Genomic DNA, 22,069 nt, shown 5'->3' on the forward strand with positions numbered 1-22,069 from the left:
GATCAGCAGAGACTGCGGGGATTGTTCTTCTTCCTTTCCCCATGCTGGACAGTGATGAGGCTGAGTGAACGGCAGGTTTGAGCCACGAAAGTGGCCAAACTGAGGGCTGCCGTGAACCTCTGAGGCGAGAAAATCCGCCAATAAGTGCAGGACCCACCAAGGCCGAGGAGGAACGTTGTCACAGGCCCCTAATGGGGTTTTTAAAGATGCTTAACGCCATCATTAGGCACCTAAAAACCTGGCTCAAAGTCCCTGAAGCTGGATTTTGGATCAAGATAGGAATTGCGAGCTCGGACCTGTAGGCTATGCAATAGCTCTCCTGCTTTGCGGACAGACCCCACTGAACGCATTGCTAACTCAAGTGGGTTGTGATACACGTTGCGTACAAGCGTTGGGTTGGGTTTCTGGGCATCCACACCCACCGCTAACTGGGTCTGAAGCACTCCAGCTCTCCCAATTTAACAGAACTTTTAGCCAAACCGCATTCTTTCTGCCCCAGGTTACAATTGTTCCACAGACTCCTCTCTCACATGCATATTCAATTGCTCCTGACAGCCTGCAAGGGAAGGCACAGGAAGACTGGAGACTACTTATTAGCAGGGAAGCCCCCAAGCCAGCCAGCCCAGCTGTATGCTGAGGAGGCACCAGGCAGAGCAAGGGCCTATGTGTAAATCCAGGAGTTGGGACACCTTCTCTTGAGAGACAGAGTGGCAGTGAAAAGGTTAAGAGCTGGCAGGCATCTATTCTTGGGGCAGGGGGTGGGCTCATTGTTCCAGGACCTTATCTGGCTACCTTGCTGTCTTATCATAATATCCCACCTCAGGGGAGGCAGCATTATCTGGTAGACAGAGCACTAGCCTGGGATTCAGGAGACATGGGTTATAGCCCTGCCTCTGCGACTGGGTGACCTCACAGACCTGCTCCTTGCCTCAGTTTCCCCACATGTACAATGGGGATAATGATACCGACCTCCTTTCTAAAGTGCGTTGAGATCTAGGGATTATTATTATTACTTTGATAGCCCCAGTCATGGTACTCTCTGGGCCATTGAATTAATCCCTGCAGTCACTCCACGGACAGTAACGGAGCCATAGCACAGGTGAATTTGCAATCCACTATGGCAACCCAGGAACAGAGCATCCACAGCGGCAGCCTGTTAAGATTAACCGTCTATGTGCTCTGGGGAGTGCTCTCTCCACCAGCCACACGCACGGGGCTCACATCTCCTGGTAACACGAGCGCTGGCCTCTGGAGATGCTTTGCCACTCTCATTAGTGCAGAGCAGCGAATAGAAGCCAACAGCCCCACTCGCTACCGGTGCCCAAAGGGCTGTGACAGCCCAATGCCTCGGAAAACAAGACGAGCTCCCTGTTCGTTTTCAAATCAGATTTTTTAATTAAATAAATAACGGCAAGGGGTTTTCAAGGCAGTATCACTTCACAGTGCGGGGCCTCCGGGGGGGAGGGGAAGAGTCCGGCATTGGGGGCAGCTCAAAGTAAATGTGCTTCGTGAGTAAAACCAAACCAAACCAAAAACTGACTCCCTCTCCCCGGCCATTTCCATCCCTCCCCAGACAGGGCGTGCGGAAAACATGTCACGTTCACTTTAAGCCCCCGCTCGAATCTGTAAACAACATTGAAGAATATAAATAAGAGACATTCCCCCCCCCCCCCCGACACACTCCTCATTAGGACTCAAAAATGAAACAAACGAAAGAAAAAACGTTTATCAATTTTCTCCAATGTACCTGGCTGTTGGAGGGGTGCTGGGAGCTCCCCACTCCCTGGAAAAGCCTCAGAGCTTCCCCACACCCTCCCCCTACTCACTCCTTTTCCTTTCAGAAAGGAAAGGCCCCCAAAAGGGAATCACAGCCTGGGGGCTCGGGCCAGGCGCTGGCAGCTCACATTTGTGTCCCATCTCCAGCAGGCAGGAGTGGTGGGTGGGGAGACCCCCCCCCGAGTTAGCACCTCTGTCTCACAAACTGACTTCATGGTCAAGGCAGCTGTACTTTGGAGTTTACCACCTCAGCTGAGCCGGCCAGGGGCAGGGTCCCTGACAGAGTGGGTGACACAAAGCTGGGGTTTGGGTGATGTGAGACAAGGCCGGCTTCTCCGTCACCATGTGCCTTAAGGAGCCACTCCCCCGCTCCAGTGCCAAGTGGGTGTAAAATGCATTGGGACACTAGCACTTTCCACCTTCTTCACGCTCACAGTGAACAGGTGAACACGGCCTGTTTGTTCAGGGGAGGACCCAGCCCACAATGGCTGATAACGTCATTTCAAATCCATCAGCAGCAGAACTAGCTTCAGGGCGGTGGCCTGAAGGCAGTTATTTAAAAAAAAAAAAAAAAAGGCAATTGGATGAAGGGCGTCTGTCACTGGAGTCCCGAACGGCCGGCAGCCTGCAGGAAATGTGCGCATGTGACTATGTCCGCAGCCCAGAGGACAGGCACTGCACGAGTAGCCACACGCCGCAGTGAAAGGTTCCAGGGCGCGGGAGCTGCCAGAGCCTTTCACTGCGGTGGGGAAAGGCTCCGACAGCAGGACGCTCCACTGGTAAAAGTAGCAGCACAGACGGGGAGGCGGTTTGGGTGGGTAGCAGCTGCCTAGGGTCTATACTATGGGGGCCGAGGTGTGTCTGGCACTCTGTACCACTTCCCTCAGCGGTGCCTCCCTGTCTACACTGCCACGTGTAGCCGTGCTCGCTGGGTGTGCAGTGTGCGTACGCTGTAAGCGTCGACGCACCGTGGGTGTGCGCACGCTCCTGGAGGAGTGGGGAAAATTCAGCCAGCAGCAAACCCCAAATCTGCCGGAGCAGCTGAGAGGTAACGGGCTCCTGCAAGCCACAGACGGCCCTGTCTCGTTTGGCACGCTATGCAGTGACTAACGGCCCTGCTGCCATTGGACACAATCTTGGTCACCTCAGTCATGTCTCTCGCAAGGGCAAACACATTCCTTTCTCTTACAAAATAGAGAGTTTCTTTACATTACATTTTTGAATATCAGGGTTGATGTCCCAGAGGCCTGATGCATCATCTTGCCAGGGCTGTGCTCCGTGTGCTCACACAGGCTGGCAAAGGAGATGATTAGGGTAGACAAGCAGTCCTACCAAGGGTGAGTGTCATATGCTCGGATGGGTTACTAGGGCTGAAAGCTCTCCTTTTCAGGCACATAGCTACACGCCTTGTGCTTGCACAGGATACAAGGGACGTGCCCAGGTTTGATGCACCTGCCTGGCACCTGTGTGGGCCTGTGCTTAGCACCGGATGGGCGGGCTGGTGCGCCCACCTCCTGGCCACGTATACCATGAGCTCAGAGGCAGCCCGCTAGCTTCTGTTTCAGTTTCTGTAGGATTCTAATGTAAGTCCCAAGATCCAACTCACTGATCACTAATACCCTTTTCCCCCAGCTGATCAATGAGTTTGGAACCAGTCAGGCAGTTCTGCAGGCAGCTCATTCAGATTTAACCCTTTTGCAATGCAAACAAGGATTTTACAGACCATGTTGCCCACTGCCAGCCCCGCTAGAAACTCCCTCTGCCACCAATGCAGCCTCATCCCTGGATTCGGGTTCTCCATGGAGCAGCACAACCAATGGTTAAGTGTTGGGAAGGGAAGAGCGTTGAGCAATGTGCAGACAGGCTGCCCACCCTAAATGTTACTTTCCAAGAGCTGAGGCTGTAGTCAGAGGTGTGGGAGGGGATGGGACAGGCTGTTTCTCATCTGGACCTGGCAGTGGAGAAGACAGACAGACGCTGATGGCGCTCTGGGTCTGAACACAGTCTCAATACACATGCCTGCCCCCAGATTAACAAATCAACAGGCACACTACAGCTGTTAGAAAAGAAAAGGTGAGAGAATTACTTCTATTGCAACACAAAATCCGAGGGTGAATGGCCACGCCTGAACACCCCCTCTTTCGGCACAAACACGCCCATCTCTGCATCCAGAGGGCCACTCCAGCCTGGACTGACTGTGCTTCTTCGTGTCACTTTCCTAAGCACATGTACTTCTGATTACGTCCTCCATCCCAGCCCCCAAAGTGCCCACGACACATCCTCATCCTCAGTAACATCCCACTGTGCAACCGGCCTGCCCTAGAGAAAGCCCCCTCTGTTGGGGTCACTGGACACTTCCACTGTCGTCAGGCCAGAGGCTGTCTGAACTGCATGGTGCTGCCTGTGGTGACACTGGGGGGGGGCTGGGCTCATGGACTCATCCCCCTACTAAAACCTCCCATCAGCTTTGCACAGGTGTGTCAGACAGCACTAAAGCAGAAAGGTGTTTGGTTTCACTGTAGCCTTGGAAGGACAGACGCCAAAACATCAAGGAGGATGGAAAGACAGATTCCGACCGACAGCTCCAAGCTGGCCCCGTGGAACACGGAAGCCCAGGGAATTCACTCAGTCGGGTCAAAGTTGTAGCTCGGTCTGTGACAAGGTCAAGACTGGAAATTCTCACTGTGACAAAGGCCCCGGGCAGGCCTGGTGAGCAGCCAGGAAACTATTTACATCTCCAATGCCGATGATGCCAAAATCTGTGACCGATAAGGACACTTGAGCAGGGGACACCAGTGCCTCTGGGTCCCTGTCCAAATCCACACGGCCAGAAATTAAAGGCAACCCCTCATTAATGTCTCCGGGGAGAGTGAAGTCCATCGTTATCGTCTCGCCGGAGCTCTGCAATGTCTCTTGCTTCTCTGCCAGGCCCGGTCCTGCCGGTGGCAGCTGATAAAGCCCCATTTCCGAGGGGTTACCTGGATGCCGTGTGCAAGTGGCTGAGATGCCGCCCGAGGACGTGTCCTCTGCAGGGTCAAAGGAACAGTTTGTCTCTGAGGGAGTGCTGCATTCGTAAGCCTGGCCCGACTCGCTCATGCTGCCCAAGCTGCAGGCTGCGCTCTCCACGCTCAGAGGCTCTGCACGACCCAAGGGGCGGAGGAGGAACAGAGAGACAGGGTGAGGAAAGCAGGCGAGAGAAAGCTAGAGTGAGTCCATTGTACACAAATGCAGATAACACTGTACAGGGTCTTATTCACACCCACTGACCAGAATGATCTAGTCAGACTGTACGTGGCCACGATCCCTCGCTCCTTCATGGCATCAGCCAAGATCCATCACAGTTTATCACTGTTATTGCTACTGTTTGCCAGACACTGGGAATGGGGTAGATCACTTGATGATGACCTGTTCTGTTCATTCCCTCTGAAGCACCTGGCATTGACCATTGTCAGCAGACAGGATACTGGGCTGGATGGACCATTGGTATGACCCAGCATGGCCATTCTTATGTGGTTCCCCTGTGTGGGATGCATGTGTGGAGTGGGGAGACTGGGAAGACAGTTCATTGGGGACGGGGGGGGAACGCACGTACATCAGTGCTTCTATGGAAATTCAGATGATCCTCTGACGTGACTCTCCAAGATGCGCCTGATGCTAGGAACCCCCATCCCCAAACACACCCCAGGGTGTTTTTCCCCCAGACGTGGACATGCAAAGGTCCAGGTTTGTTAGGAGATGGTAAGAGAGGCAGATTATTCCCCACTCCTTTACATTCTCCCCAGAGCTCACCCTTAGCGCTAAACTCCCAACCTCATGCTCTGACCGTGGAATGGGCTGATTTAGTGACAGACAAGGCCCCTCCCTTAGCACTGAGCCCTTTCCTGCTGTGCGGGTGTCCTCTCAATGGTTTTCCCAGGACCTGCTTCCAACCAGTGGAACTTAAGGAGCTACGATAACAGGCGCACGCCTGCAAATATGCCATGGGAAGTCATGAGAGAAGGACAAACGGAAGCTCCGTACCCCAGAGCAGTGGGAAGGAGAGGCCTCCATCCTCCAGCTCTGGCACTGGAGGAAGGCAAAGGAGTTACCTGCACTCTCAATTGCTAGGTGATCTTGATTGAAGCGAGAGTCCAGGCAGCTGGTGGCAGAGGGAATCGGTGGGGAGTTCCGAGAGCGGGTGGCATTTTCCGCCTCACCCCCATCCAAGTCGTTATCCACGTAATCCCTGCAGGGGGAGAGACGACGCTGTGACCATCCACTCAGTGGGGTTAAGCAGGTGGGGGAATCAACAACCCTCCCTAACACGCTGCCAAGGGACAACGCAGGAGGTAACAAGGACATTCTCAGCACCATACACAGGGAGCAATCAGCAACAGGCTCGCTGTGCAGAAAACATCCTTCCCCTCAAGGTCTGTGGGGCCCCTTCTGTTCCTGCATGGGCACAACCCCCCTGAAATCGGTGGAGCTAAACCAGTTCATGTGAAATCAGAATTGGGCCCTCGCAGGTTCCAACACTTGCTGAACTCTGCAATCCCAGAGACCTACGGACTTCTCTTCCTCCCACAGTGTACTCAATGGGCAAACACTCTCCCCAGTGAGACGGCCACTGCACAGAACTGCTGTCTTGGCCTGCTGCAGGGTCAGCATGCTGGCAGACAGAGCTGGGTGGGAAATGGCTTGCTGGTCCCTGGAAAATTGTCAAGATTTTGACATTTTTTCTTATTCCGAAGTGGGACAAAAGATCAACATCTCAAAAACATTTGCTAACCAACAAGCAGAGAAATTTTTGGGCTTGGGTCCAAAGCTTTGTTTTGACATTTTTAAAACATTTTGTTTCAATTTCGACCTTCTTTTATTCCAAAAAATGGTTTTTATTATAATGAGCTTATATTTCTATCCAAAAAATCATTTCAAACAAAAACAGAATTTTTCGGTTAAAAAAAAAAAAGTCAAAACGGGATGTTTCAACAATTTTGAAACATCCTCTCCTTTCACATTTTTCGAACTGAGATACTGGCCCAAGCCTACCGTATCCCACTAAGTTTCACCTGTGATTAGTTGTTTTCCAACAAAAAACATTTCCTGGAAAAATGCCCTCCCAGCGCTACTGGCAAACGGCTGCTTTCCTTTGTGGTGGGACAGTGGGCTACACTCTGTATGCAACGTGTGCATCAGTTGGCCTGCCATCCCCGAGCACCCTCCCAACGAGAAGACCTATCTCATGAGGTTTATGGTGGGGAGCGTTATTTTAAGATCAAGGTCCCTGAAGCAGGGAGTTGAGTGAAACAGGGAGCCTTGCTGGTAAGTAACGTTTACTAATCTTAGTCTGAGAATATTCCACGCACGTGGCTCCAGGGTGGAGGACATACTTCTTCCTTCCGAAGCGAGTCTGCTGGGTGAAGTAGTCATAGCGCTCCGACTTCTTCCACATGTAATAGTACTCCACGCACTCTCCCACTGACCGGGTGCGGACCTGCAGGGAGCGATTAGTCAGAGTCCCTCCATAAAGCCCCAAGGGCTTTACGAAGGGTCAGTACCATCACCCCGCTTTGCAGATGGGGAAACCAAGTTCATTCAAGTGACTTGACCCAAGTCGCATGGTGAGTCAGTGGCAGGAACTGGAATCTCTTGACTCTCAGTCTTGTGCCCTATTCGTTGGATTACATGGCTCCCCTTTATCCCGAAGGATCCCACTGAACTCTACAAACAACCCACACCCTGCAATCACTGACCCCCAGAAACATTGCGATGGTGAAGACAGTTTGCAAAGCACTTTGAGATCCTCAGCTAGCCAGTGCTAATTTTTAATAAATTAAGCCTCGCAATCTCTTATGGACGTCCGTATTGTTTTCCCTGTAGTGCAGATGGGAGAAATCAAGCAAACAGTGCTGATTACATGCACTGGACCCATGCACTTGACAACGACCACACAGCAAATCAGCTGGGATTAGAACTTTTAGCAGTCTGAATTTCCCCAGATTAAGTAAGGTTTAATATATGTTCCCAGCACTAGCATGCACTCCTGCAGCTCCTCTCAGTCTGTGACACAGAAACATGAATCTTTACCTTGTTAGCTTGTATGAGATGGAAGTTTTTCCCGTGGACTCTAAACCCGTGTTCAAAGTTTCTGCATTCTTCCTCGCTCCAGGCACAAAGCTCATCTGCAGCACAGGGAAACAGGATGTTAGGAGTTCCACAGAACCCCAGGGTTACTGAGAGACAGACACGTCCAGGGGCTGCTGGAGTTGCAGAAGGAATCTGGACATTTGGGATACAGCATGCAAGAGAATCTGAACAGTTGGGTATCTCACCTCTGATGACCTTCACGTTGAATCGCAATCTCCGCAGTGCCTCTTCTGCATTGAAGTTACATTTAACCAGTTCATATAGAGCCTATGCAATGTAATAAAGAACTGCTGATTACATGCACTGGCCGCATATACCACTAACCAACTCAGCTGTGACTCACTGCACCTGCCCAAACAGCATGTTCTCTTCTGGAGCCACTTATCTACACCGCCCCACTTGGACCATCAGCAAGGACTGCTCCACAGTTCGAGGCTCTAAATTATGAAGCACGGGGCTATCCTGGGAGGAGTCTAGAGACAGTAGGTGTGCATGTGTCCTCATACAGCTGTAATTAAAATACTAGTCTGAACGGGCCAGTTCAGCAACCTGGTGGCAACACAACCCACATGGAGTATTTGAGGCAAGTCCCGAGCACTCCTTTTGCTCCTCAACCAGCAGGAGGCAGTAGAAAGCAGCAGGCTCAGCAAGAAAGGTTCCCTCTGTCTGATCCATGGAGCAGCAGTGATGGGCCCCAGAGGGAGATGTATCATCTAGAAAGGAGGTCTCATTCACCCAGGGTCTTTGTGAGATCCACTCCCTCCCCTCTGAAACAAACAAGGGATCAATTCTGAAACTCCCTGCTGATACTTCCTGCTCCCATGGCCAGTGCTACTTGACTTCTGTCCACAACACTAAGACAACAGAGAATTTCGTGACTGCACAAAGCCCTGGCTCCCATGCTCACCTGCTCATTGTCCTTCACCATCTCTCCATCTGACAGACTGGCACTGGAGACTTCGTCCCACCGCCGCTTAACTGCTCGGTACAAGAACTCTTCCACCTCCCGCTCAGGGAGGATGTTTGGGTCCCACAGCAGCTGATCTTCATTCTCGTAGGCTAATGGGAACATCAGGGCATGTCTGAAATGAGCTGGTCAATCCAAGAGCACCCCTGGTTTTCAAGAGGTGGGATGTGGGTGGATCAGAGAGGAAGTCTCTGGGCTCCAGCCTGGCAGTTATGGTCAGACGGGATGCTCCAGCTGCGAGTTCTTAGATTTGAAAGCCAGGATGTTTTCTCTCCTGAATCTGGAGAGTGTAGGGCTGCTGATCCCAGATTCCCCCTTTCGTCTGATTAGCCCAAGACTGTTGACTGTCAGAGCACAGTGACTCTGTTTGCTCAGGCTTTTCCTGAAGGGGTGGCTGGGGAGACTTTTTGATGCTCAAAACTTCTCTAGCCTTATTAGAGAACATGTTGTCAATTGATGCATGTAGTTTTAAAAGGCCAGATTCTGCAGTGCCCCTTCCTGCTCTGGGCATAGGAGTGGGAGGGCAAAGGTGGCTTTAAGCAGCCACTGTTTCTGTCAAATTCTGGCCTGGGCATCCCCCTCACTGCTCCCACTCTCACACATTGGCACACGGCTGTGTATTGTGCTCTAAGAACATAAGAACGGCCATACTGGGTCAGACCAAAGGTCCATCTAGCCCAGTACCCTGTCTTCCGACAGTGGCCAATGCCAGGTTCCCCAGAGGGAATGAACAGAACAGGTAAATCACAGGGTGATCCATCCTCTGTCGCTGATTCCCAGCTGCTGGCAAACAGAGGCCAAGGACACCATCCCTGTCCATCCTGGCTAATAGCCATTGATGGACCTATCCTCCATGAATTTATCTAGTTCTTTTTTGAACCCTGTTATAGTCTTGGCTTTTAAAACATCTTCTGGCAAGGAGTTCCAGAGGTTGACCGTGCACTGTGTGAAGAAATACTCCCTTTTGTTTGTTTTAAACCTGCTTCCTATTAATTTCATTTGGTGACCCCTAGTTCTTGTGTTATGAGAAGGAATAAATAACACTTCCTTATTTACTTTCTCCATACCAGTCTTCATTTTATAGACCTCTATCATATCCCCCTTAGTCGTTTCTTTTCCAAGCTGAAAAGTCCCCGTCTTGTTAATCTCTCCTCAAATGGAAGCCGTTTCATACGCCTAATCATTTTTGTTGCTCTTTTCTGAACCTTTTCCAATTCCAATATACCTTTTTTGAGATGGGGCGACCACATCTGCACGCAGTATTCAAGATGTGGGTGTGTCATGGATTTATACAGAGGCAACATGATATACTCTGCCTTATTATCTATCCCTTTCTTAATGATGCCCAACATTCCGTTTGCTTTTTTGACTGCTGCTGCACATTGAGTGGATGTTTTCAGAGAACTATCCACACTGACTCCAAGATCTCTTTCCTGAGTGGTAACAACCAATTTAAACCCCATCATTGTATATGTATAGTTGGGATTATGTTTTTCCAATGTGCATTACTTTGCATTTATCCACATTGAATTTCACCTGCCATTTTGTTGCCCAGTCCCCAAGTTTTGTAGCTCTTCACAGTCTGCCTGGGACTTAACTATCTTGAGCAATTTTGTATCATCTGCAAATTCTGCCACCTCACTGTTTACCCCTTTTTCCAGATAATTTATGAATATATTAAACAGGACTGGGCCCAGTACAGACCCATAGGGGACAGCACTATTTACCTCTCTCATTTCTGAAAACTGATCATTTATTCCTATCCTTTGTTTCCTATCTTTTAACCAGTTATATGTTCACAGCAACGCGGGAAATTGTTTAAATGAAAACAAACAATGCAATGAACTAAAACAACAGGCGAGGAAACATTTCTATTAAGATATAAGGATTGGTAACCACTAGCACCTAATATACTTTTCGTTTGTTTATTTGTTTGTTTTTCAAGACAAAGGGCCTGATTCTCCTTGGCCCTTCACCTGGCATATTCATTTACACCAGAGCAAAGTGAGTGCAGAGAAGGTGTACATCCACTTTGCACTGGAGTTCACATGAAGCATATGGTGCAGGACAATGGAGAACGTGACCCAAGATCTATGGTGCTGAGCACCCTCAGCTCCCATTAACTTCAGTAGGAGTTAAGGGCACCCAGCGCCTTGTAGGATAGAGTCCTAAATGTGAGCTTAAAACTAGTAGGAAGTGAACCCTTTAAACTAACTTGCCCAGAGTCTGCCTGGCATAGATAATGAGGGAGGAAGTGAGTCATTTCTAGAGAGCAGACTCCCGGGTAGCAGACTGCATCTAAGTTCCAGCTAACGGGTGCAGAGTTTTGAGCTAATAAATGATTGGACACAATCTGAAAACCAAAAGCTTCTCTGCTTCTGAGAGATCCTATCTAGCTGGAAATTGTGATCACCACTGGGGATTTAGGATGAAAATGTATAGATAAATGGTATCGCTTGCCAGTTTGTGAAATATAAATACAATATTACTGTGAGGCATTAATTTTTCTTTGGCCATGGCTGAGACTCACATCCCCAACTTTGCCAAACTCAGACCAATCCATCAGAAATTTCACATGCTTGATATCACGATTTTTCAGGAAAGTTTTGAGGCAAATAAGAAAAAGAGTTTGGCAGACAGTGATTCAAATATAAGACCAACGGTAGGGGAGAAGCAGGATCCATCTCTGCATGAGTTCTGAACCCACAATAAGCTCCTGTTGGTGATTATTTGTGAAATGTTCGGAGGCGGGGGGGAGGGGAGTAAATTCTCAGGGTAAAAACTTTGTTCACTTGGAATTAAGCATGAAAACAATCTAACACTGCTGTTCAGGAACAAAATCAAGTGAACACTGTTTTCTAAAAACAAAACCCACATCAATTAGAAAGCCTGTAAAGTCAAAGTTTTAACAAAAACCCAAACACCAAAAATTATGGAAAATAAAATAATGTGAAAAATGTTAACTCTGCTGCACTTCACTGCCAGAAATGTAGAGACAATGTGATCCTCAAAGAGCACAGGTGTCTATAAGAATCAATGGCTGGAAGTTGAAGATAGACAAATTCAGAGGAGAAGTCAGGAGCACATTTTTAGCAGCGAGGGTAATTAACCATTGTGGCTGAGTCTCCATCACTGGCAATTTTTAAATCAAAATTGGATGTTTTTCTAACAGATCCGTTCTAGTTCCACCCCAGCTACTGGACTTGAAGCAAAAATAAATTCAGGGAAGTCCTATGGCCTGTGTTATGCAAAAGATCCGACTAGATCAGCACAATGGTCCCTTGTGGCTTTAAAAATCTATGAAACTATATTATCAGAGACTCCAAAAATTAAAGATGCCTTCGTACTTTACCTTCATTGTAAACCTGCAGTGATTACAAACTGCCAGATCATGTAAAGCAAACTGCACCTGTGTTTGCATTGCAAACAGCTAAAACTGCTGGCTCTTTTAGGGCTACACACAGTCCTGTTAAAATACTGGATCACGCTGTGAACCAAAGGAGAGCACATTGGCGACAACTAATCCACCACCCTTTTCCTAAAAGCCCCACTTCTGTTTGGAGGACTGAGTGTTGTTAGACATACAGACATCATATCTAGGGATACAAACCTCAGTGACAGAGCCAACACTCTGGCAGCAGCTCAGATCAGTGGACCCCATATCCAGAAAAAATACAGCACAAATGTTACAGTCAGAGTGAGGAAGGGCTCTCACCTTTTTCACAGTGCCTGTTTAAGTGGAGGATAGGAACAGCTGCCTGGTACTGAGGTCCAACCATGATCTCCTGAAAACCATCACAGAGAAGGGAATTAATATAAGGTGACTGCGTTATGTGGTTGTACTGGAATCAACTCAGGGACCTGGTGATGAACGAAGCTTAATCTGCCTCACTAAACACACTGGCAGACCACATTGTCCAGGTTCGCTCTAAGGGGATCCCTCCTATTCGTTAGAACAATTATGAAGGGGTTTTCAAACAAATTAGTTTGTGGACCCTCCGATTTGAAGCCTGGTCTCACTGCTGAATATTTATACCAAAAGCTTATGTCATCCAAGGCTGCAGAGGAGGAGAGGCAGTGTGCGTCCAAAGAGGAGTCTACTCTCGTCTTCCACAAGATAGTTCTCCAAAGCCCCATCCTGGGCACTCAACACCAGACCTCACCTCCCCTAAGCTACGAGTTGCCGGTTTGAATTCTGAGGTACAGCATCCCCCTCACTGCGAGGATAATCTCGGCTACAGGCTCCATAGGGCACGCTTTAAGATACGCCTGCCATAGCCTTGCACAGAATGGAAGACTCAGAGGACCGGCGCCCGACACTGAGCTCCCCAAGAAGGCACCCCCGGGGTGGGGTCTCGTGGTTTTCTTGAGCTGCTCGGCTTTCTCACGCTTGAATGCAGAGCATTAGCCCCCCGGGGAGGTGCAGTTGGCTCGGATCACTTACCTTCTTGCACTCGTTGGACGGGATGGAGTCCTCTTCGGAATCCTCAGCCGAGGAGGAGGCACATGGAGAAGAGCAGGGCTCTTTGTCTTCATCAGCCAGGAAGTTTGCTTTGAAGAAAGAGAATTCACTTGTTCAGTTCCAAGATGGTTAACACTCAGCCTCAATACCTCTAGATTCTCTCTCCTTCCCTCATTTCCCATCTTGGAGTTGTTTCGAGCCTGCTCCGTTTATTCAGAACAACTTACCCAGATTCTCTTCTGTAGGCAAAATACCCAAGTCCTTGCCACATGAGCAGTGATCACTCAGCAGAGCCAAGGCTCCCAAATTTTGCAGGATTAGGGGTAGAAGCCCAATCAATCATTCCACACTAAGTTCTCCCTTGCTTTGGCTCCCTACAAACCCCCAATATTAAAGTCCGAGGAACACAGTAGTTGCCATACTAGACTGGACCATTGGTTCTACTAATCTGCAACACCCCCTTCTAGATCAGACCACTGGTCCTTCTACTCAGGAATCCTGCTTGCTGTCATACTAGATGAGACCAGTGCTCTCGCTACTCTGAGAGTGGATGCTGCGGAGGGGGCAACTGGCAGTGATATTTCTCAGGAAGGCAAAAAACCCCAACATCCCATGCACTTCACCAGTTGTGTAGTTGCCCCAAAAGTCCACGCTGGGCACGTAACAGAAGTCCTCACCGCCCTGAGGCTATGAGCTGCAGCTGGAGAGAACTGCTTCCTGACCCTACAGCTGATCAGTTCACACCCTGAACCATAAAATTCTACTCCCCTCATCACTACGGCCCAATTCTGTCTGTGCAGTAACATCAGGAGGGCTCAGTTTATCTCCAGCTCCCCGGACCAACCTCAAAAGTTGCTACTTCAGGAATTTCAGTAACCAAAAATTTAAAAATAATTTTAAAAATTGGCCTTTCCTCCTGAGCCATGTCCAAGTACAAAAGGTCCGTTAGAAATCAGGGACACATACAGCCAGGCTGGTTTGGGAAAAGGTCCGACGCATCGTGGGACGTGACGGATGGAGTCAGGTCGTCGGCCGAAGACTGCGTCTCCTCCTCTTCTTCCCCTGAAAGCAAATCCTTCGCTATTTGTTCCTTTTAACAACAACAAGAAAGTGAAAAATGTTTTTAAATTTAAAAAAAAAAGGGAGGGGACGCCTAGAGTAAACCATCCCTGGCCAAGATCCCTTCCTCCGTGCATCTCCCCAACCCCACAGGCGCTTCCCATAGACCTTCCTTATCCACACCCTCAAAAGACTGTTTCCTTCAGGTTCACTGGGAGAGTCAAGAAGAGAGTGGCTTCCTGCAGATGCTACAGGGAGAAAGGGTAAGAAGCACTTTCTGCAGAGCCCATCCCAGAGTGGGTGCCTTTCAGAGGGGCTGGCAGGGAATAAACTTTTTTAGTGGCTCTTATGCTGAGTGGCAGGAGTCCTGGCTTCCCTGGGAATAGAGGGTGATCCAGGTTTTCAGGCAGAGATGAGGCCTCCTGCGAATCTCCCTGGAGTCACACCACATGCAGAACAGGAGGGATCTACATTCCAAATAGGGTTTGCAGTTTGTTGCTCTTTGTAACAATTACTCTTTCTTTAGTCTCCCCTGAATCTCCTGTTTGTGTTAGCACCTCTGCAGCTGACATTCCCGGTTGCACATTGGGATCAGTGGGTTAGCCAATTCCCACCTGCTGGAATTCAAGCATCTTGAATAAACTAGACCCCTGAATGAAGGACCCAGTAGATGCCCCCCGTTCTAGACCCTACACCAACCTGGGGTGCACTACTTTCTCCCCTTGCTAGCAGCTAGCACGTGGCCCAAAGTTGCCCTTACCTTATCCAGGGTCATGTCCGGCAGGTTGCGAGGGATGTCATTGCTCTCGCTGTCCTGCTCTGAGATCGGATCAGATGCCTCATAGCCGTAAAGTGCAAGCAGCTCCTCGAATGGCATTTCACTGCTCTGAGCGAGAGGAGGACAAAGCTTCATCAGGAATGGAACAACCACCGAGTACAACACCAGCTGCAGTAAACACAGAGATATGCAGAGGCAGTCAGGGCAGCTCTGCTCCTCTGGGGGCTGGCTCTGATCTGTCTTTGGCGCTGCTCTATCATGCAGGAAACCAAAAGGTATTGACTAACGGGGCTATGACAATCTGTACTTCCCGAAGCTGTGGACAAACCTGGGAAATTATCCCAAAGCAACAGATTCAAGGGTGGCTTTTTTACACTGGGTTTTCATGCTGGTGAAGAGGTTCCAGTTAACAGCCCTGGAGACTAGATCCCTGTATTTACACAGAGAACAGGGCAGCACAAAGGTCCCTTATGTATACTGACACTGACCTGAAGGTACAGTCTCTGTCAGAGAAGGATGCTCACACTCCATAACCTACTGAATTCTTGGCCTCTTGGCTGCCCACAAAGGAGCCAATAGATGCACCAGTGTTTTCTCAGAAACTGACACCTGTCTATCATGAAGAGGATGGCATAGCAACAACTCATTTCACATGGACCAGACAGCCAACAGCTTTTCGTCACCAGGGATGCAGACTGGATTTGAACTGGCAACCTAGATAGTGGAGGGCTCCAGAGCTCATGACTGGTCCCTTGGGCAATCTGATCCCCAACATCCAAATGTCAATCTGATCCCAAACATCCAAATGCTCAGGAGACTTAAATATAGTGCATAGCCAGCCGATCTCCCTGAGTGTCGGCTCAGTGGAGATATTTGATCTCAATAATCTATCAAGATAGACAAGAAATCCTACAGATAATTCCCCTTCCCCACCCTTGCTGCCTTTACCTGAGAAGCACTGAAACTCTTTTCCAGCTCTTCTAAAGACTTTTCTTTCTCTTGCGTATTTTCTTCCTCCTCCCTCTCTTCTCGTACACCATAGTTCTGTGACAGGATCTCAGCTAGGGTGAATCGGTGGTCAGATGAGCCCATTGACACAACTGCAGGGATTAGAAAGTTGGCCATTAGCCACGCTTGACTGCAGACCACAGCAACAAAATTCGGAGAGACTTCGGGCTGATCTACCCTACCGCTTAAGTTGATGTACCTTACATCGCACAGGGGTGTGAAAAAGACACTTCTGAGTGACATTAAGTTACATCAACCTAAGCACTGTCCACACCGGCGCAACGTCAGCAGGAGATGCTCTTCTGCCGTCATAGCTTCCACCAGTAATTATGCCGATGGGAGAGCTCTCTGGTGCAGCTGCGCCAATGTAGTGCTGTAATATAGACTTGCCCTCCGTTGTGTGTGTGTGTGCTTAAGTTCATCTGCATGTCCAGAAAATGTCAGGGGGAAGAGACGAGATGGAAGAGAAATGGGAGTGGGATGGGGAAAACAAACATAAGCACACTCAAGCTGTTGGTACCTGCTGCAGTCTGAAGACCAGGCTCTCCAGGACATAGGTTGTGGGCTGGGTATGGAACCACCCTTGGACTCTGCCTGCCGACCGAGGCCTTCAAAAAGAAATGAACATGGAGGAGAAACATCTTCCTAATAATGTGACACATTTCCAGCCCCAAATGCAATTCACTTAGTTTAAAAACCAAGTAAAGAGAGCTTCTGATCAGGTGTACTCAAGGACCCTCCCCCCCGCAGCCTCCCCTGCCCTGTATTTATCACTTCAGAATCCCTAAGTGCATGCACGGGTGCCTCTTCTTCATCACATCACTGATATCTAGTCTCTCACCAGTTTATTTGAGAACCACAGTCCTTAGGACTTATATTGTCATGAAAGGAGATTTTATCCTGCCACAAACTTTATTCTAAAAGCATATGGCCCTTTTTTTTGAATGTGGCACTTCCTTAACCTCTGAGCAATCCATCAGAGGTAGAATCAGAAATGATCTGGCCACCAAGCAGGACATCTGTCCAAGTGCTTCCCATCTTCCCCCATTCCAAAGCACTTTAAAGACTCAGAATGGTCACAAATGGCATTAACAACTGAGCAGGCAGGGAGGGAATCCAATGGTTGCAAGCAGTAAGGGTAAGATGGATAATGGATAGGACAGGTGGATGTGAATGTAGGCATCTGCTTTCTGGCAGCCAGTGTTCAGTCAGAAGTTCAAACAGCAATGTGGGCTGCAGTCTGGGTAACAATCCAGAATGCCTGTTATTTCTGGGATTGCTGTATATTTGTTAGGTCTAGGAAGGGAGCAAGTGAGTAATCAACTGACTCAACCATGTTAACTAAGAACATCATAGCTGTGGAACAGAACTGTGGTGTCAGTCCCCAAACTGGCATTACTACATTTTAATTAATACATATCATGGCCCTGATCCTGGGAAGTGCTGAGCACTCTCACCATCCATTCAGTCAATGAGAGTTGTGGGCATTCAGCACCTTGCAGGACTGGATTTCAATAGCTTATTTTTTTAAGGAAGCAAAGGATCGGTTGAAATCAAAATGGGAGATCCTCCCTCCCCCATTCTAGATGAGACAAAGTACATATTCTCACTCACACACACAAGTCCTTCCAACCAGATATCAGGTTGCTGGCTTAGAACTAATGCCTCCAAGTCTTAAAAATTTGTAAATCTGGTAGCAGTGCCAGTTATTTTGTTGAAATAATGATGGTGATGATTTTTTATGACTGATGACCTAGGAGGCAGCGGGGTGTTGTCATGAGAGATCCAAGAGCTGAAGCAACCTTGGAACTACTGCTCCTTTGTCTACTAGGCACAATGCAAAGAGAATGCCTTTAGCCTCAAGTGAAACACGCAATGTGTATTGCAATTCACCATCCCCTAGTGTCTGATTATAGAGCAACAAAATCCTCTGGAGACTATCTTGTCTTCTTGCAGAAATAGCACAGGACCTGTGTGTACTAAGAGAAGGGAGGAGTTTATGAGATAATAAAGGAGAAAGGGGTGAAAAGATTTAGGACTGCCTTTGTTCTAAGATTGGGCATTTCTATGTTTCCTGGGAAACAGGAAGATGGCTCCATATCAAAAGGGAGATGCCCCTCTGCTGGGGATTGATGGGACATGATGAAGAACAAGACTATTTTAATAGATATCCTTCCCGTAAATAACCTTGGTTGTATGAAGATGATCAAGGTGTGGTCTACAATCATTCACTCTGTAGCTTTGGGAACATAATTCAATGTAGTCTCCCATTTCCTGAGACAATCTACTTACGGACTGTATTTCCTCACAGAGGGTTAGTAAGGAAATGTGTTCAAAATGTTTCAAAAATGAAAGTTTCTACTAAGTAATATTGTTCGGTTAACAAATGGTGGTTGGAAAAAATGTCAATCAGAACACTGGATAAATGAGGATACATTATATCAAAGACCATTAGGTGAAATGAAGAGTAACATTAGTTAATAGTAAGATACAAACTAATACTTATGAACATCTTCAGGTTAATGAGGATGAAGAAAGACTCAAAGCTGAAGTAGTAACAGGACACTACTGGACACGGAAACTGCCCGTGCTGAAAATCACCAAGAAGACAATGGTAAAAATGAAAGTAAATCAAATCACAATGGTGTATGTGGATTGAGAAGGGACCAAAGAGATGGCAGGCAGAGCCAACGGCCAATTCTTACATCCTAACATAGACATGGATGAAGCTGGAGCATACAGATGGCCGACACCATAATTATTTTTGGATTTGAAAGACCAGGTAACCAGAAATCCAGGCAGAGCCAAGCAATGGGTGAAGAAGCAAGATCAGACTCATATGTGTAGATAGTGACCCTTGGAGGGAAATGTTGTTGGCTTGAACTGACTGTTAATGGCATGCGATGTAAAATTATTTCTCTCTAACATGAGAGAGAGAGATGCCGTCTGACGCTTAAAATCCTACTGTGAGATAGGGAGTAGAAAACCCAGCAGCATTGCATGGGTCAGAAAAACTGATATAGATGGCCCCAAGATATGAATGGCTACATCTAGGTCAAGAATGGTACTTAGACATGTTGATGAAGATGCTTCTGTCATTTGTGATGCTGATAGTTCTGATCACATTCCAGAATCCAAGGTGGTCACCTCAGATAATTCCGATAGCGCCCGAGCTGATGCTGAAGTTGGCTCCGCTGCCTGCAAAACTGGATGGCCACCTGGATTAGGACTCTTGGCAGCTTCTCTACACAAATCGTTGCTTCTTTTGCCTGAAACTGACCCTCCTCACATGGCAGTTATGAACACATCTGCTGGCTTATCAGTCTTAAAAGACTCGAGCATCCCTTCCCTGATTCCAGAGTCAAGATTCCAGGAACTCCACAAAAGATACAGCAACAATGATTTTTAAGAAATGCAGGGATTTTTCCATGCAGTAGTGGATTTCATGCCCTGTCAAAGTTGTTCAAGTGCAATGGTGATTGTGTGTATGTCCAGAGCACTAGCACAGAAAACACCTAAGGCTAGAACTATTCTCACAAGAAAGCGAGACAAATAGAAAGAGGAGGGTTTCCCTTCAGATTTCATTGCTTTAATAACAGTGTTGATTTTTCAGGCCAGTTTAGGCCATTCCATGGCCAGGTGAAGTGTACCTCTTAGTGCTGGCCTGTTACAGAACTGCTCCTTGTTGCTCCTGTCTTGTGCACATTCCTTGATGTTTTGGGGAAAGAGTGCTGTTGGCTATTTTCCATTGAGCAAAGGTGCACGTCTGAATCTCACTCATTTTGTAACCTCCACATAGTGAGTTTTTCTCTGCAAGTCCATAAAATTAATGATGGAAAAGACATATTAGGCCATCTGGTCCATCTCCCGCTGGGATCAGTCACAATTTCATTGTGGTGATCCCACATATAGCAAATCTAGTTTGTGGGATGTTAACTGGCCCCAAATTCCCCTTGGGATGCACATCTCATCATAGCGACATCATCACAGTGCTCCGGGACATCGTCTCCATGCCACGTGCTGGGGGTGAACTTGAGGATGCTGTGGTGAAGTCTCAGAATGATGTTTCAGAACAAACACGGTAATGCAACAGGGATACTGCATCCAAGGGCCATTGTGATTGACAAGATGTAATGAGGACAGTCTCACACCAATAGGAAAAACTCCCTGATGTGACATGTTGGTGCAACCGTTGTAGTGTGACATGTGAATGACATCTCGTTGTGGTGGAGAGGATGCCTCCATGAGTGGTGCTCAAGAAAAGCTTGCAATGCAACAGGTGGGCCTCTTGATGGCTTCTCAATGCTATTCTCCCAAGTCAACGTCACAATAAGGATCTTGCAATGTGATATCCTGATGCCCCATGAAACTGGTGTGACGCAACAGGGATGATGTTTCAAAGTGACATCAAGACAGAACGGGGGATGACATCACAGTGCGATGCCCCAGCGTAAGCATGGTAACATCTCTGCATGATGCACCAACATAATTATTGCTGTCTTGACACAATGACACACTCCAAGAGTTCAAGTCCCTCCCATTGAACCATCTGATGCACATGACAACTCCCCCCACCTCCATCCACCCATGCTGCCCTCCCAGCCATTGCCCCCAAGTTCTTACTGCCCCATCTCCATCCCCTTTTGCCCCAATGCCCCCTACCCCCAGCCACCTCCCATCCCTGCCCACAGCTCTTTCTGCTCCCTCCAACCTCCATTGCTCCCCATGCCCACAGCTTTTGCTGGGCCTCTCCAGCCGCTGATGATCCAGCTTCCTCCCAGACCTTGCTGCCCCACAGCACCAGCTACTCCCTCCAGCCCCTACTGGTACCCAGCCCAAGATGCCCTGGCTACCCCCACCCCTAGACCCATATGCCCCAGCCCCTGCTCCCCGCAAGTCCCTGATGCCCTGGCTATCCTGCAGCTCTTACTGCCCCCAGCCCCAGATGCCCCCCAGCCCAGCTACCCCTCCAACCCCAGCTATCCCTGCCCCATGCCCCCCAGGCCCTGCTCCCCGCAAGTCCCTGATGCCCCAGCTACCCTGCAGCTCCTACTGCCCCCTGCCCCAGATGCCCCCCAGCCCAGCTACCCCCCAGTCCCAGCTATCCTAGCCCCATGCCCCCCAGGCCCTGCTCCCCCCAAGTCCCTGACGCCCCAGCTACCCTGCAGCTCCTACTGCCTCCCGCCCCAGATGCCCCCCAGCCCAGCTACCCCCCCAGTCCCAGCTATCCCTGCCCCAGATGCCCCCCAGCCCCTCCAGACCCTGCTGCCCCCTACTGGCCCCCAGCCCTCGATGCCCCAGCTCCCCCCCAGGCCCAGGCCCTCCCGTCCGGCCTGGGGCTTAGGCCACGGAGCAGCCTCCGGGCCCGGGGGGGGGTCCCTATGAGCCCCCCCCCCCGGGGCCTGCGGGGGTCCCGAGTGGCGACCGCCCCTCCCCCGCCAGGGCCCCGCCCCCCGGGAGGGGGGCCCGGCGGGGTGATGGGGGGAGGTTTGGCCCCGGCTCTGCCCCCCCCTGTTGCCCCCTCCCCCCGGCGCACTCACCTCCGCCATGGCCGTGTGGGGAGCGCGGACGGGCGGGCGGGCGGGGGAGCCCCGGATGCGGGGCCGCCCGCTCATTGGCTGCGGCGCCCAGGAGGGAGGGGGAAGGCGCGGGGGGGGGCAGATGAGAGAGGGGCGGGGGGGAGAAGTGATGGGGAGGGGGCACGTGGGGCGGGGGAGTTAAGGGGGGAGTCCGGTGGGGGGAGGGGTTAGTGCAGGGGGCTACGGCAAACGGTGTGGGGGGGTGAAGTGACAGGGGAGGGGTCAGGGAGGAGGAGATGGGGGGCCAGGGGGTAGCTGGGGTTGGAAGGGTCAGGGAGGGGGAGGGTTGGGGTTGGAGGGGTCAGGGAGGGGGA

The 22,069-nt window shown here is 49.6% G+C and overlaps 1 protein-coding gene across 5 annotated transcripts; it reads right to left on the minus strand.

Moving 5' to 3' along the window:
• Positions 1-1,371: 1,371 nt before the first annotated feature.
• MIER2 (MIER family member 2) lies at positions 1,372-21,764 on the minus strand. 5 transcript variants are annotated; one of them, XM_048830989.2, is made up of 13 exons: positions 21,717-21,764; positions 16,697-16,784; positions 16,117-16,268; positions 15,151-15,276; positions 14,298-14,421; positions 13,314-13,420; positions 12,585-12,654; positions 8,810-8,961; positions 8,088-8,169; positions 7,843-7,937; positions 7,122-7,249; positions 5,865-6,001; positions 1,372-4,913 (listed from the first exon to the last, which is right to left on the minus strand). In XM_048830989.2, the coding sequence occupies exons 1-13, from the start codon at positions 21,723-21,725 to the stop codon at positions 4,456-4,458; spliced, it is 1,728 nt and encodes a 575-aa protein (XP_048686946.1). In that variant the 5' UTR covers positions 21,726-21,764; the 3' UTR covers positions 1,372-4,455. The 5 variants fall into 5 exon arrangements, with proteins under 5 accessions (XP_048686946.1, XP_048686945.1, XP_048686944.1 ...); XM_048830988.2 differs by having other exon boundaries at positions 7,146-7,249; positions 15,151-15,336; XM_048830987.2 differs by having other exon boundaries at positions 15,151-15,336.
• Positions 21,765-22,069: the final 305 nt, after the last annotated feature.

The sequence above is a fragment of the Caretta caretta genome, chromosome 25, assembly GCF_965140235.1.
Source record: "Caretta caretta isolate rCarCar2 chromosome 25, rCarCar1.hap1, whole genome shotgun sequence".
Taxonomy (NCBI): Eukaryota; Metazoa; Chordata; order Testudines; family Cheloniidae; genus Caretta; species Caretta caretta.

Bases quoted from the DNA above. Each gene is read 5' to 3' on its own strand.
- MIER2 (XM_048830987.2), bottom strand. The intron at 12,655-13,313 runs GTAAGTGATCCG...GATGGTTTTCAG, and splicing joins CGTCCAACGAGTGCAAGAAG to GAGATCATGGTTGGACCTCA. The intron at 7,250-7,842 runs GTAAAGATTCAT...CGCTCCCTGCAG, and splicing joins ATCTCATACAAGCTAACAAG to GTCCGCACCCGGTCAGTGGG.